This window comes from Gadus morhua, chromosome 9, assembly GCF_902167405.1.
Source record: "Gadus morhua chromosome 9, gadMor3.0, whole genome shotgun sequence".
Taxonomy (NCBI): Eukaryota; Metazoa; Chordata; class Actinopteri; order Gadiformes; family Gadidae; genus Gadus; species Gadus morhua.
The window spans coordinates 15199669-15216817 of NC_044056.1; the positions used below are offsets into that span (position 1 = coordinate 15199669).

A 17149-nucleotide genomic window follows, 5' to 3' on the forward strand; every position below is an offset into this window, starting at 1 on the left:
GTAAGGAAGGATGTGGTCAAAGTCAAAGCAAAGCGAAGTGGAAGGGGGGGGGGGTGTGGGCGGTGGTGGATGGGGGGTGATTATAAAGTCCTCATTTAGACCGTCTAATCCAGTGAACAGTCTGTCCTGTGTTCACTGTCATCTCCCTTCGCACATCAGGATCAGCATTAGCAACAAGCTGCAAAGATTAAACAGGATCAATGCTCTTCACCCACACAGCAAGTGAGAGAGAGAGTGAGAGTGAGAGAGAGAGGGAGAGAGAGGGGGCAACATCATCAAATCCAAGGCGAGAAAATATATACAGCAACATTCATCAATATTTCTCCCTCCATAAGCGACCTCGCTACAACCCCAATAGTCTGTGACTAGATTGCATCAAATATTCGTCCAATAATGCTCAAAATCATGTTTCATCCTATATTTATATAGTTTATAGGTAACAATATGGATGGTTTGCCCTGTTGATTTCATAGTGTTAATAAATGATGATCTGGCGATCCATTTAAATATGAATGCATAGTGCCAGGGGACATTCTTTTTGAAAGGTTGTGAAGCCGTGATTAATCACAAGGAGGTTTTAGGAACATAGCCTCAGTGGGCTGAGTGAGTGGTTGACAGATGCCTTTGGAGAGCGCAGTATGTCAGGGAATCCATCAAAAGCATCTTTATCAAACATATATCAAAGGCCGCAATTAAAAACCGTTAAATCGGCAGCGTTTCCAGAGTTCTAACGGCTCAATGACGACTTCTAAAGGAGAGTGACGCTCATCATCAAGTACCTTTATGTCTCTCCCTATATCTTCCTGCAGCCAACCAGACTGCAGACTGCCGCGGCATGGGGGTGTGTGACTCACCCACTAACCTACTGTTTTTGTTTTGATCAGAGCCCCGAGGGATTAGTCGAGGGTGGAGGTGGAGATGGAGAGGTGGGGCGGGAGTGAACTCCAAGCTCTCAGTTCCAGGTCATGATCCCGTGTTACAGTGGCACGTGTGTGTGTCTCACGGACTTTCCGGGGCCGTGTGAGTCTGGCTCACATGCTAATGACGAGGCACAACATGCGACTGCGGTCGGGCCATATGGTGGGATTAGTTCGAGGGCGCTAAGCACCTAGTGCCGACGTTGGCTCGTCCCTTCGCTGGCTGTTCTTGTACAGAACGCAGCACAGAGGCTGGGCTGTCGGGCGCGCAGGATGCACCACATGAAAAACCTAGATAAAAATCAAATAGACCTAACACATGTTATCCATGACAGAAAAGAAGAAAGAAACGCGATATCCTTCAATCCCTCATTCACATGCACAGTCACCGTGGAAAGAAAATCTCAAATGGCTCATCTGATCTTTGGTGTCGTGTCGCCTAGATGCTTTTCGTCAGAATGGTTGAGGACTGGTTCCTCTACTCCGTCTCCTGCAGTAGTCCCCCCCCCAACCCCCAACCCCCCCCCCCCCCCCCAGCCGAGATAAGGTCGCTTTTCCTCCATGCTAGGGCATTGATTGAATAACTTTGCACCATAATGACACCGCTCTCGCAGACAAATATATCGTCTGACCTTTTTACAGACGGCATCAATGTTGTTCTCAACCCTGTCGCTTTTTTTGTTTGACAGCCACGATTGAAAATGTGACGGATGTTGAAGGCTGACGTTTGTTTTTACACAGCTGCCATTTCAACTGCTCAATGAACTAACAAATCCATGCCATGTCCTGACGACTCACTGCGCAGCTCGGCCATCAATGAGATCCATTTGTATGGTAGAGGTAAAAAAACGAGTTCTTTGTTCACATTTCATAAAGCAAACCGTATTTATCACTGGATTCTTGAGACAGCACAAGTTGTCTCTGGGCCATTGTTATGCTCAGTTAATTGGACCTCTGGGCACCTAAAAAATGGTTGAGAAGCTCAAGACCAAACACATATACACAGGCCCTAGGCAACGAATTCCCACAGCACGTCTTGGGCACGAGCGCCAATTTTCCCTTCAAACTCTGTCCTCCGTGTGAAGGACTGGTTCATTAGTGACTCAAAACTGGATTCCATCACCTGCCTGAAGTTTCTAAACTAGCGGTGTGTCCCCGCATCTCCATCAACATATTAATTGTTGTTGAAAGTGATGTTTTGCGAGCAGCCCCTGGTTAATCAATAGCGCGGAAATCAATTCAAATCTCCCTGGGGAAAAAAAAATGAAAATGCCACAGAGTCGACTAGGACTCAGCAGCATGGCAGAATGAGTAGGTGGACAGGTGGAGACGTTCAGCCTTACAGGCGTAGGGAAAAGCCATCTCTCTCTCTCTCTCTCTCTCTCTCTCTCTCTCTCTCTCTCTCTCTCTCTCTCTCTCTCTCTCTCTCTGTTTTTATGTTTTGATTTGCAGGGGTTTTGACAGTCACAGCACACATTTTAGCAGGATGTGAAGTCAACGTCGTCATCCCCCCCCCCCCCCCCCCCCCACAACAGAGACTATGTCAGTTAAAATGTAATAACTGCGTGGCCTCTCCGTCTGCAAGGAGTACCTCACACAATGAACAACTTTTTTCACCTGCGTAGACAGCGGGACGCATCAAGGTGTTCCCAAAAAATGGGTGCTTTCGGGAACTCAGCGACACGTAGGTCTGACAGCCCCCTGCGCCTCGCTGCCGCATCCGGACATGACAATGTTAGTCGTAATGGACATCAATAATGTAGAGGCTGGGACTGATGAAGACTCTGCTGCCGTGTTTCGACATGACAGCAAATGTGCCCGTGCACACGTGCTTGCACACACAGAGACACACACACACACACAGACCCCCCCCCCACACACACACACACACACACACACACACACACATGGACACACACACACACATGGACACACACACACACACAAAGACAGACAGACCTCCACACAGACACACACAAACACACACACACACACACACACGCACACACACATGGACACTCACAGACACTGTCTGGTTCTGTAACAACAGCTTTGAATAATTACCTACAGCACCCCCCTCTCCTCCTCCTCCTCCTCCTCCTCCTCCTCCTCCTCCTCCTCCTCCTCCTCCTCTTCCATTCCTCTCCTTTCTCCCGCACTCTCTCTTTATCTCACTCGTCCCCCATTAAAAACTATTTCAACACATTTCTGGTGCCTTCTCTCCCGTCCATTTGTACAGCAGCCATTTTCAGAGGGAGGGAAATGCTGTGCCATCTTGCCCTTCTCGCTCTCACTATCTAGCCCTGCGCTTCATTCCACTCGACCCTATGGCCGCACACTAGACACACGCAGACACACACACACACACACACACACACACGCACAAACGCACACACACACACAGAGCGCGTGTGGCTCTCGCTCCATTCCCTTTTACTGTAGTCTCGCTAAACAGAGAAGCGTTGTGCTACTGCCTTTCCTACACAATAACCCAGAGCGGGGCTGACCCGTTATCAGCCGCTTGTGTCTCCCCGTGTTCTGAACCGCATCTACCCTCTCCCCTTATCTGGGGTAAACACAACACATAGCTAGCAGGCATGCTCACACTAAAGAAATTCAAAAATTAACTCTCCAATGGGAGAAAAGTCCAGGCGTCAGACAATGCAAAACCACATGCTAAATCACACACACACACACACACACACACACCCACACACACACACACACACACACACACACACACACACACACACACACACACGCTCCCAACTCCCTAATCCAGCTCAGCGTCAAAAGGCATATTTCGTGACCAACTTTCCCGTAGAGTACATCCGAGCCTGACCTATCACTGTCCCACAGGATAATATCCCATTGTATGCATTTCTTAAATAGCCAATAAAACGCCTCCACTTCGCCCCCCTACCCCATACTCACACCCCCTTCCTCCCCGCTTCCACCCATATGCTATCTCCTACAATAACATAAGCTACCCCCACGCTTCCTCTTTCTGCAAACCCGTACACTTACTCCACAAGTAGCTCTAATCTCAACCCCCACACACACAAACACACACACATACACACGCGCACGCACACACACACACACACACACACACAGAGACCCCTATGGCGCATCAGACTTGCACCCTTGGAGTGCAAATTGCAGGAGGAAAGGAAATATTGGAAGAGAATGCATGTTACTCAGACAGGAAGACCCCCAAGTGGGAAATCACATGCTCTCACAGCACGCTCAGGCGCCTCAGCAGGATCTGAGAGCCGATAAATCAGAGCGGCACCATGCCGGAAAGAAATGTAAACATTTATCACCTGCGCATTCATACTGCATGTAAACACACACTGGGAGGACACACACGCACACACACACACACACACGATTATGCACACTCATACACCCCTACATGCTCCATGTGCATGCGCGCTCACACACACAAAGACCAACACACATGTCAACATACATGCATGCACACACTCATGCACAGAAACACACACATACACAGAAGCACAAAGACAAACACAAACGGACAGTCTTCTACCAACATCCACTACAGGCACTACACACCTACATTTTCCTCATCCAAAATTGAAACATCGACCCTTTTCTTTTACACCTAAACAAACAAATCCAGTATCACAAAATTTACAAATAATATAAATGAGATCCAGTAATGACATCTATCCGCTTGCTTATTCATTTCACATCGCAGAGGGAATATGTAAATGTGCTGGTTAGAGGGGGAAAGCATCAGGGCAAAGGGAAATTGGATTAAAAACAGCGTGAGGCAAGACGCTGGGCCAGGAGACAGAAAGTGAGCGAGACACATGGCTGTGGAGGAGACAGAGAGCATGAGAACGTGTGTGAGAGCGGAAGAACGTGCGGAGAGAGAGAATAGCTCTGTGAAGAGGCACGCTCCACCGTGCTGTCTAAACGTGTGGTAAACACGGCCATTAAGACCAGCGCTGCGTTAAAGGGATGCTTTATCGCACACTCACATCCGGTCCAAACGTACCAAGGATTGCACCCTGGTAGCACCCTTTGTCCGAGATGATAACCAACAAACTCAAACAGAGATGGGAGCAAGAAAAACAAGAAAAAAACAAGAACCAGCAGTGACGCTCAAACACAAATCTAAGGATCAGTCCTGCGAGAGCCCACGAAAGGCTCCTGCGCTGGAACGAGCAGAGAGAGCGAGCAGGCAGTGTGCTTCATGAGTCATGGCCTACTTCCACATCTTCCAGCGCCTGTCCTTCTATCTGTTATCATATACCCAGGATATGTAAAAAGGACTCTGCGGGAGCCTACGGGGATGTCGGCCCTACTGAGGCGAGGACAGCAGGAAAATATCACACCAGAAAAAGAGTCAAAGGGAAGCATGGGCGACCCGAGCAAGAGCTTTGGTTTTTAAAGCATTTGGAGTTGTTATTTATAAAACTGAGCCCATACATTTAGACTGGGCACATCTCATGGGTTAATGACTTAAGAAATGAGTCGGATTGGTCGAATTTTGTTAAAATGTATAAATGTAATGTATAATTGATGTAGAATATACAGATTTGCCCAGAGATACGATTGGATGAGATACAGCCATACTAACCCCTGCATAAAGTATTTTATTTTATTTATTTATATTATATTCTTTGCTGAGTTTGGTGGTGAGGAATCCTTAGAATCTGTACGGTAAATTATAAAGCATGAGTGTTTCGAATGCATCCTTCTCAATGCTTTGACCCTGTACCTGAGCTCCAGAAGAGACCTCCATTAGAGTACTAATATGGTTCTGGCTATCCAACAGAAAAAAAAACGCTATCATTTTCTTTTTTCACATGAGCAACAGGCTTGATCTGTTGTCATACCATCCAGCACTGTGGTCAGGCTGAATATGAATTTATTTTTTAACTTGCCAACATTGGGGGCCAAATGATGCAATGTTTTTTCATGAAAATAATATATAATTGAGCTCTCTTGACAACTAGGCATGTATCAAATATCAAAGTTAGTATTTAGCAGTTGCTGCTCTAAAAAGCACTTCTGAAGCATATGCTGGGGGCATCTGGCACTGCTAATATAAGTTAAAGAAAATGGTAATGTGCAATGGTGCAATATCTAATTGCTCAAGTTGTCAACATATTGATAACACTATGAAGCTGTAAAAGTCACAGCTAGTGGCTGGCACAGATCAGAAACGTTTTAATGATGTAAAGTTACACTCTTTAAACAACACAACATTCACTCTCATTTAAGACTCCAGGTCGAGGAACTTGAAGAGTTACAGTCAATCAACATTTATCTAGACTAGAGGCGTCCCCTACCTATATTGCATTGATGTTTACTTCCTCTGGGTAAAATGCTGTCAATATAGTTGATACATCATTCAAATGAATAATGCTAATATTTGGTAATTTTGGAATACATTCATCAAATAAATGTTAAGCTTCTTTGGTCTCTGTTGCAACATCTCATTGTTGGGAGGCAGTAGAAAGGTAACGAAAAAGCAGCTCACCTTCATTTGCATCGAATTATGCAGAAGTTCATCCACTGCACAGAATAAATAACATAATACAAAGTATCACACTCTTTTCATTCGCAAGTGGTACCACTTTTGTTCATATCAAGGAAATGATCCCACCCAACCCCACCACCATATGAAATGTGGTGCTGGTTGACATCGCTTCATCTGGAGTCCATATCCTTGATGCTCCTCATGACCCCACTTAAAACACGACAACAGCTCTATTCAGAGGTTCGTATCATAAGAGACTGTTCACATCACAAAGGAGCACAAGCTTTCAGAAGAATTACAGCACTATAAGCGCTCCATCTCCAAACAAGCCCAGGCAGTTGAGAAACACTCGTTTGGCCTGCTTCATGTATCTGATGAGGAGGAGGCGTAGTGCAAACATACCCACTGGTTGCTGATGTGGTATCACGCAACAGTTTCCAATCTGTTGACACGTTGGTGTTTTGGTAAATACAGAGCTATGAGAACAGAAATACTAAGAGGGCCGGGGCTGGTTCATTCTGCGTGTGCGCCCCTCGAGGTATCACCTGAAGGCACTTCTCTAAGTGCGTGATAGGATCATTCACTACAAGCTCGAGAAGCCAAGAGGGGCTTAGCAGGAGGAGGCTATCATGGCTGTCATCTTCGTCCCGCTGCTGTGGTATCTCACATATTTATAATAATATGTGATCCATTTTGACAATTGTCTAAATTCAAGATGAATGCTAATGAATTAAGGTCAAAGAACACCATTAAAGGCCAACCAGCCAAGAGTACTTGTGTCACACTCTAACAGGAAGTAGCCAACGGACCAAGACAGAATGCTACAAACGCTTCAAGGATGGACCCAGTGTATCCAGCGAATATGCAACATTGTAGAATGGAAATGGAAACCAAATGATTAGAACAGTTTTGTATTTCTAATGTGGGAGATTCATAATCAATTTTCCCATCTGATATTATGCAATGCTGATGAAATATCAACAGTGCAAATAAATGCTTGTGTTTTTTCCATCTTTCTGGCATTCATGTACAGGGTAATTGTGAACACTCTGAAATGTTAAGCTGAGTAACAGCCCATACGTATTACACAGCACTTATGGTCAGGTCGTTGGAAACAGTGATCCTGATATCACAATGTGCATTCATGCTATTCAGCAAACGGGGGCAAACGATGACACACACACGCATGTGCCCACACAAACACCCACACACACACACAGGCATATACACACACATGCCCACACGCACGCACGCACACACACACACACACACACACACACACACACACACACACACACACACACACACACACACACACACACACACACACACACACACACACACACACACACACACACACAAGCACCCTTCTCAGAGTTTGTTTCTTATTTTCCAACAGTAGCACAACCCTTCAAGTAGGGGTAGCTTAGAGCAAAATCCTCAAAGCTAAAAAATCCCATCACAAAAATCAAAGTGTGGCATTTGGGGATTTTGTGTGCAAGATGAAAAGCCCACCCCTTGTTGGCTTACAGTAGTCAAACTTATTTGCATCACAAGACAATAGGCAAAACAGCCCTTTTCATGAAAATGGTCGGTAAGCAATAGAAGGAAAATAAATAAATTTAGAATGCATTAGAATATCTGTCAGGCCATAGAGGAGGATTCACAGCCATTATGCTGAAAGTAAGAAAAAAAGACAAAATAATACAAACTAAATTGGCACACCGGCATAAGGTGTCGCAATCAGGCATGCAATTACTATCTGGAACACGCTGTACAAAGAAACAGCAGCATGCTATTCAAACAGGCTGTGTTCTCCAATTACAAACCACTGTCACCACAACTGATGGAAAACATTTTGATTTGGTGCCATTAGGGTTTCATCGCAACACATTCTGTGTCTACCTCAAACACAGACTGAGATCCTGTCTGTGTTCCTGTCTCCTTCCAAGAATACGAAAGGTTGCATTGCTGCTATGGAAGGGCCAACCCCCAAATCCCTGAGACCAGGAAGTGAGTGAGCGGTGGATTAGAGGGGCTAATGCGGACAGATGAGTGGGAGAGGGTCATAGTGGACTGCCACTCTGCAGGGATTACCACTGGACAACAACTTTATAGAGGCAGAAAAAATAAAAATCGTGTCAATCACCCAGCTTCACAAAATGGCTGGACAGATGTTCCACAATAGGCCTAGATATTTAGTATCTTTTTTTTTTTTTCGGTTAGAATTGATAGCTATGCAGGTGGGTGTATACCTGTTGAATACCAGGGCAAGGCATTTGACGTGTGTGTGTCTGTCTGTGTGTCTGTGTGTCTGTGTGTCTGTCTGTCTGTCTGTCTGTCTGTCTGTCTGTCTGTCTGCGTGCGTGCGTGCGTGCGTGCGTGTGTTTGGAGGGGGGGGCTCTATGAGTGATTGTGGTCAGACAATGAGACCCTTTTGTTACAGCATCATTGGAATGGCAATATAGGTCTATTGCATGAAAATAAATAAACGCTGTCACAACAATACAATCAGTAAGCCTGTGACAAATGTATACAGACCTCTTTTATCCTGGATCTTTACAGTGAGCTCCACGAATGGTTCGCTTTCCCTATCCAAGCGCCTGGCTATCACGATATCTCCACTATCCCGCCCCACAGTAACCGGGGAGCCCTCAGAATCCCCCGGGTAAATCAACTCATAGGTGGCTGCGTGGAACCGGTTGGCGGCACCGAGGGTTGTTATCACAGAACCGACGCTCGCGTCTTCGGACACGTTCAGGGAGACCACCGTGCCGACGTCCAGCAATGCCCTGGTGGACCGTTGCGCACGTCCCCCCGGTTTCTTGGAAGCCACGGGGCGCCTGGCCCACCGGTGCGGCGTTATGGTCACTACCGCGCCTTTACTGGTCAGGGGAGGCAACCCGTGGTCCCTGGCGAAGATTGTAAAAACGACTTTCGACGGGAGACCCAGAATGGAGTCAACCAGCAGAACTTCGCCGGTCTTCGGCACCACATAGAAACTGCCGTTTTGGGGTATGGAGGTGTACGTCAACTCGGAATTCTTGCCCACGTCCTCGTCGACTGCCTCCGCCTTATAAACGACACTGCGCAGGGCGGTCGTGTCTTGTAAACTTATGTGGATGTCTGTGTTTTCAAATGCGGGTGGGTGGTCATTTGTGTCCAAAACGACCACTTTCAGCGTCGCCACCTCAAACGAGACGCGCTCGGACGCGCACGTCTGGCAGCACAAGCCGAGACTCAGGAGGTACTCGGAGCGTTTCTCTCGGTCCAGCGCCCTGGAAGTTTTCAGTAGTACGTTTCCCCGTTTGTGATGAGCCACGACGACGAAATCCTCGCTGCCGTTCCCTCTTAGTTTCATGTGGAATCCGGAATCGGCGCACCGTTCTGGCACGTTGATGCGCTTCATGGGAACACTCAGTCCGATCACTTTGGACGCCGCCGCTGAGTTTTCAAAAACATGCCCACGAAAGAGAGGCGACGGGTCCACCGTGTTGTGCTCACGAACCAGCGACAGAAGGTAACATAGCAAAACAGTCCAAACCATGTTGGTGCTAAGTTGTAAATCCCAAAAAAAAAAAGATCTCAGGAGTTTGGACAGCAAACCATTCAAACCCTAGCTAAACGACGTGGAACATGAAAAAAAATAAAAAATAAAAATCACACGGGTAAATCCTCGTCTGTGCTTCACATAACATCATCCACACCAGCAAAAAGGCCTCCTAACTTTCCGCTCTTTCATCTTGGGAGTGCGGGCGATCCGTCGTGTGGCTCCATGCAGCACCGCTGTGCGTTTGCAGAGAGCAAGGCGCTGCAGGCAGTGGGTTCGTCTCTGGTTCTCTCCGGCACGCTGGACAGCGCCAGGCATGGGGGCGTGGCGGCACGCGGGAACGGAATCCTTGGAGATCCCCCCCCCCCCCCCCCCCTCCCAACCACACCCTCTGTGTTTTAAAGACACCTGCCAGATATAAGTGCTTATTAAAAAATGGCGCGGCCCTTATAACATTGCCAGGGCAAATTGGACTCGGTGGAACAGAAAGTTGAGGCATGTTTATTTAATCACGCAAGCTGGGAGGGAGGAGGATCTCTCTCACTCTCTCTCTCTCTCTCTCTCTCTCTCTCTCTCTCTCTCTCTCTCTCTCTCTCTCTCTCTCTCTCTCTCTCTCTCTCTCTCTCTCTCTCTCTCTCTCTCTCTCTCTCTCTCTCTCTCTCATATTAATATTGTCGTCAGCTGGAAAAGGAATATTTTAACAGTCGTTGGATATTCATGCACATCCGAGAACAATTGAGGATTTACTTTAACTTAAATTCAATGGCTGATCAAAAAGTCCCAAACCTCTGGAGCTAGAGGAATATTGTGCTCAGTGGACGAGGGTGACCTGATTTAGATACAATCGGCGGACTAGTTAGCTCTATTTGTTAGGTACTTTGTTATTATTATTATTACAATATGTTTTTCATTCATTATGTAACACGGTAAATGTGAATAAACGAGTTTTAAAAATCAAAATCTCATATCATAGGCTATAGCCTATGATATTTATGCATATAATATACAGTATAAATTAAATATATAAATATACAATATATATGTGTATATATATATGTATATATAATGTGTTAACATCTTAGCTCAGAAAACTAATTTAATTTGATGACTCAAAAAGCATGCCGGCACGAATGTGTTAACACGTGACTGCACAAAACCTTTAATTGAGACCTGATAGAAAAAGGCAATGGCAGGGAACCGCAATGTAAATGGTATCAGGGGGAGCATCTCTGACACGGGCTTAGCTGCTGTCACATAGTCTGCTGCTGCCCAAGCGGTTTCAGCAGTGTTCAAAATCAACATTGTCATCCCAGCTCATCCCAGTCCACCTCCTCACCCCAAGCCCCCCCCCCCCCCCCCCCCCCCCACACACACACACACACACACACACACACACACACACACACACACACAGACACACACACTGTGCTATAGCGTGCAAAGTGCCCCTTCCTCACCATCCCAAATGTAGGTAGCCTTCCACTGTGTCTCTGTAGGTAGCCTTCCACTGTGTCTCTGTAGGGAGCCTTCCACTGTGTCTCTGTAGGGAGCCTTCCACTGTGTCTCTGTAGGGAGCCTTCCACTGTATCTCTATAGGTAGCCTTCCACTGTATCTCTGTAGGTAGCCTTCCACTGTGTCTCTGTAGGGAGCCTTCCACTGTGTCTCTGTAGGGAGCCTTCCACTGTGTCTCTGTAGGGAGCCTTCCACTGTATCTCTGTAGGGAGCCTTCCACTGTATCTCTGTAGGTAGCCTTCCACTGTATCTCTGTAGGTAGCCTTCCACTGTATCTCTGTAGGTAGCCTTCCACTGTGTCTCTGTAGGGAGCCTTCCACTGTATCTCTGTAGGTAGCCTTTCACTGTATCTCTGTAGGTAGCCTTTCACTGTATCTCTGTAGGGAGCCTTCAACTGTATCTCTGTAGGGAGCCTTCCACTGTATCTCTGTAGGGAGCCTTCCACTGTATCTCTGTAGGTAGCCTTTCACTGTATCTCTGTAGGGAGCCTTCAACTGTATCTCTGTAGGGAGCCTTCCACTGTATCTCTGTAGGTAGCCTTCCACTGTATCTCTGTAGGGAGCCTTCCACTGTATCTCTGTAGAGAGCCTTCCACTGTATCTCTGTAGGGAGCCTTCCACTGTATCTCTGTAGGGAGCCTTCCACTGTATCTCTGTAGAGAGCCTTCCACTGTATCTCTGTAGGGAGCCTTCCACTGTATCTCTGTAGGGAGCCTTCCACTGTATCTCTGTAGGGAGCCTTCCACTGTATCTCTGTAGGTAGCCCTTCACTGTATCTCTGTAGGTAGCCTTCCACTGTATCTCTGCCGGGAGCCTTCCACTGTATCTCTGTAGGGAGCCTTCCACTGTACTTCTTTAGAGAGCCTTCCACTGTATCTCTGTAGGTAGCCTTTCACTGTATCTCTGTCGGTAGCCTTTCACTGTATCTCTGCCGGTAGCCTTCCACTGTATCTCTGTAGGGAGCCTTCCACTGTATCTCTGTAGGTAGCCTTCCACTGTATCTCTGCCGGTAGCCTTCCACTGTATCTCTGTAGGTAGCCTTCCACTGTATCTCTGTAGGTAGCCTTCCAAAGTGTTTCTCTGTAGGGAGCCTTCCACTGTATCTCTGTAGGTAGCCTTTCACTGTATCTCTGTAGGTAGCCTTCCACTGTATCTCTGTAGGGAGCCTTCCACTGTATCTCTGTAGGTAGCCTTTCACTGTATCTCTGTAGGGAGCCTTCCACTGTATCTCTGCCGGTAGCCTTCCACTGTACCTTGCAGATGTTACGTTTACACACTCAAGGAGTCTCCTCACCTCCTGAGCCCAGTAAGAAGAACGTTCAATATTGCATGGGGTTGAAACACTTTTTTGAGTGGTCCAAATGATGGAAAAGGACTACTGGAGTTCCCTTTGAGTCAAAGATGGTGGTAATATTCACACACTGGAAGACATGCTATTTCAGTCCATCGTTATAGATTTTGGTGGGAGCCAATTTAAAAAGAAACAACAGGGACTATCTGAGGGAATTTGTCTCAAATTAAAATAGACAAGTGTCAACACTTGTTGGGTACGTGCGAAGTGTGTGTGTGAGGAGAACCTGCTGGTGTTGACAAACGCAGACAAAAAGACACTTTAGATTATGGCATAAAAAGCTATTGAATGAATATGACAACAAAGCTGTGGATAATGAAAGTGTCCATCAAATAAAACTCAGGACACGTGGTAACAACAACAACAACACAACAAGAATGCCAGGTGCATTCAAAGTGAAAGAAACAATGCCGTTTAAACACAAACAACAAATGGTGGGTTTCTTTTTGTCTTTTTCTTTGAAATGAATCCTCCTCTGTTCCCCTCGACAGTGCAATGTTGGGCCGCTTTGAAGTTTACAAGTGCTCATTGGATGCAGATCACATTCTGTCTTTTATCGTGTTACTCCACATGGTGATGAACACCGGGGCTGCCAGCGTGAGAGATAGCAAGCGAGTAGCTCTTTCAATCACTGTGCCAGGCCCGCGCACCAGCACTGCAACATAGAGAGAGAGGGGAGGGGGGAGGGGGAGAGAGAGAGAGAGAGAGAGAGAGAGGGGGGGGGGGAGGAGAGAGAGAGAGAGAGAGAGGGGAGGGGGGAGGGGGAGAGAGAGGGGGGGGGGGGGGAGGAGAGAGAGAGGGGAGGGGGGAGGGGGAGAGAGAGAGAGAGAGAGAGAGAGAGAGAGAGAGAGAGAGGGGGGGGGGGGGGGGGGGGGAGGAGAGAGAGAGAGAGAGAGAGAGAGGAGGGGGGAGGGGGAGAGAGAGAGAGGGGGGGGGGAGGAGAGAGAGAGGGGAGGGGGGAGGGGGAGAGAGAGAGAGAGAGAGAGAGGGGGGGGGGGAGGAGAGAGAGAGAAAGAGAAAGAGTTAATGAGGGAGTGGGAGAAAAAGAGAGCGGGAAAGAGAGAAAGGAGGAGGGGGAAAGAGAGAGGGGGAGAGAGAGAGAGAGAGAGAGAGAGAGAGAGAGAGAGAGAGAGAGAGTGGGGGGAGGGGGAAAGAGAGTGAGAGGGAGAGGGAGGGGGAGAGCGAGGGACAGGGAGACAGAGTGAGAGGTCATTGAGCTAAAGCAACTCAATCACTGGAGATGAGAAGCAAACATGAGCTACAACAAAATAACAAAGCTGAAATGAATATCAATATCTTTGAGTCAGAAAGATGACTCAGCCCCCCCCCCCCCCCCCCCCCAAGCCCCCTCTCCTGTTTTTTGTATATCGAGGGCGATAACCGAACGCTCAAAGAAGATGACGACAAGGCAGAAGCCGCAAACCAAGGCAGTAAAAAAAATAAACATTGGAACGTTTCATGCATGCTTTATAAATAATTCACTAAATCTATTCTCTTCACTCAAAGGGAAGACACTTTGTCTCCTTAAAGGCAGAGGTTGGATCCATGGGCATCACACGGATGGAATCTTCCAGAACCCCCCCCCAGGGGGTCGCTGGGTGCTGTGGGGAAATCAATCAATGTTCAAGTAGGAAAAGTGAAAAAATAAATATTGGAAGAGGCCTTGAGGGATTTTTCTGTCTGTGTGTGTGGTTACGTGCGAAAGCACATCTACAAAGGAGGATAAATACTCATATTGGTGCATACATAATTTAGGCTTGGGCTTTCACTTTTGATTCCTCAACAATTAGTCACCCCACAATCATTTCCTTTTGTTATTGAATTTTCCACAATCACTTACTATTGAACCCCCCCCCCCCCAAAGTGTAAAGGCGGCAAGAAGCCATTGTATTATTGGCGTTGCAACGGATCGAATAGATGGAAGCTTCTGAGAACAGTTAGAATTCAGCAGCATCCGGCCTTTCTGTTCATTGTTCATCTGGAACCATGGAGAACGGGGTAAATCATTTATGGCCTGACATCCCGTCTCAAGCAACACCATAGAAGTCATAGCAGCAATGGCATCGGCATCAGCCTGGATCAGGCAGTCAGCTGGATAAATAGTTACTTGGGTAAATAGAGTTATAGAGTTACATAACACATTTCAGTTTGGAACAATTAGATTTGATCACAGAGCCCTGTGGTGCTTGAGTGTGCTGATGTTGATGAATTATGAATATCAGATTTAATATTGTTTTGTCGGCTAGATGGCTGGGTGGAATAATCACTCGGTTTAAAAACTAGAACTGGAAGTGTGAATAAAAAGTACCAGACAAAGCATTAACACAGCCAGTCAACATGTCATGCTTTTATGGAATAGGATATTTCATTTGTAGTCTAAAAGCAGATCTTGTCTATATGATGAAACAATTTGCACATCATCAAAAATGGATATTGTCCCATTGTTTTGGTTTCATAACGATGCTCGATCTGTTACTGTCCGTAAGAAGAGAAGAGAAGCAAATGATTGTGGGGAAAACATTTTTCACCATAACAGCTAAAATAAGCTCTGAGATAAGAGAATCCCTTCATCGTATTAAAAGCCTTAAAGAGCAAGATAACACCAAACCCAAGTATGTGGATGTTCAAATAAACAATATTTAACTTCAAATGGGGAAAACCCTCAGATTGAACGACTAGTTCGCAATTTCAACGAAAGCCACGCACTGCTTAGGAGGATGATGATTGAGATGGGAGCCCAAGTCAAAACGCCGCATGGTGATGTCGCGAGGAGCTTTACATCGTGATTAGACAAGCTTCAGGCTGCCTAAGTGATTAGCACACAGAGCACGGGCCATTGATTTGAGGAGCGTCTTGTTGAAACTTCATGAAAAAGGGAAAAAATATCTGTTTCTATTTGCTCATTACACAAGTCACATCACCCAGAGAAAAGCTGTGTTTAGAGAAGAGAAGAAAAGGAAACAAGAGTCTGTCTCATTCCACTGGATGTCTGACTGGGCATGACTATACTATATAGGCCAACATGGTGAGATCTGCGATGTGTGACACTGTTCTATTTTAATTACAATGTTTGCAGGGAAAGAGGGAGAGAGACAGAGGGTAGAGATTGCGTGACGAGAGAGAGAGAGAGAGAGAGAGAGAGAGAGAGAGAGAGAGAGAGAGAGAGAGAGAGAGAGAGAGAGAGAGAGAGAGAGAGAGAGAGAGAGAGAGAGAGAGAGAGAGAGAGAGAGAGAGAGAGAGAGAGAGAGAGAGAGAGAGAGAGAGAGAGAGAGAGAGAGAGAGAGAGAGAGAGAGAGAGAGAGAGAGAGAGAGAGAGAGAGAGAGAGAGAATGAATTGGGCAGCGGATGATTTTAGACAAGTCTATAACTCCTTTTCCACTATGTTGCTGCCAGTTAATTAGTCTGACACCAGACACCAAGCGTCAGTCAGGTTTCATTATTCAAGCACCTCATTCAGAGAAAACCACTATAATAACAACATAAGCTCGATTTTAAAGTGTTTATGAGGCTGAGAGGATTATGACAAAATCATTTAGGGACATTTTGAAATCAACGGCTTGCTTCGTTGAGAAGATTAAGTATTAGGCTGCTGCTCCCAATTTGGTGGCATGTACTGACGATCCAAAACGTTTGACATAGGTTTTACACCCCTGCCAGGCAACACATTTTCAGCCGTCTGCCTTTTTCTTATAATTTCAACTGGCCCTCGATTCCCTGAGCTTCTCCAAAATCCGCGTTGTCATTAATGAGCCAGTCACGGCGGGATTTATGTATTTTTCTTCAATATATGCGTAGCCTCACAATGTCTGTGCGACGGCGCCGTATAACGTTAAAAAGGCTGCTACTTTTTCGAGGGCAAAGAAAAGCAGGCTGCTTATTTTCTTGCGCCACTGAACTGTAGCGATTCAATTGTGTTGCTCCGACACAGGGAGACATGCACATGCTGCCTAGTGGGCCTACATTTAATTATCCAGTGCCTAGCTTTGTCATTAGCAGTCATAGCAGACGTCTATGCCAAATGTCTATGGCGATTCGGCGAACTCTGTTTTGTACCATTTTCTTTGCCAGCTTCAACTTTGACACGTTCACTGCGGTGAATGCATCGAGCGCCCCCCTCTGTCACTTAAGCTCGCTGCAGTTTGACAGTTGTACAGCATGTGATAAGTTAACAGCTAACGTTAGAGAACACTAAAATCGGAATACAATCTTTGTAAATGGATTAATAACAGATAATTGGATCGCTTTGATTGCGATGTGATGATCTAAATTAGGCCTTTGATTAAAGCAGGTAAGAAACTTCT

General features: G+C 46.4%; 1 protein-coding gene across 2 annotated transcripts in view; it reads right to left on the reverse strand.

Moving 5' to 3' along the window:
- The window catches only part of LOC115551145 (neural-cadherin), a 92046-nt gene extending 81770 nt beyond the window's left edge, over positions 1 to 10276 (reverse strand). For both annotated transcript variants that reach the window (XM_030366700.1, XM_030366699.1), the window contains exon 1: positions 8977 to 10276. In XM_030366700.1, coding sequence (XP_030222560.1) covers positions 8977 to 9982 — 1006 coding nt within the window. In that variant the 5' untranslated portion in view covers positions 9983 to 10276. The remainder of the gene's footprint in view (positions 1 to 8976) is intronic.
- Positions 10277 to 17149: the final 6873 nt, after the last annotated feature.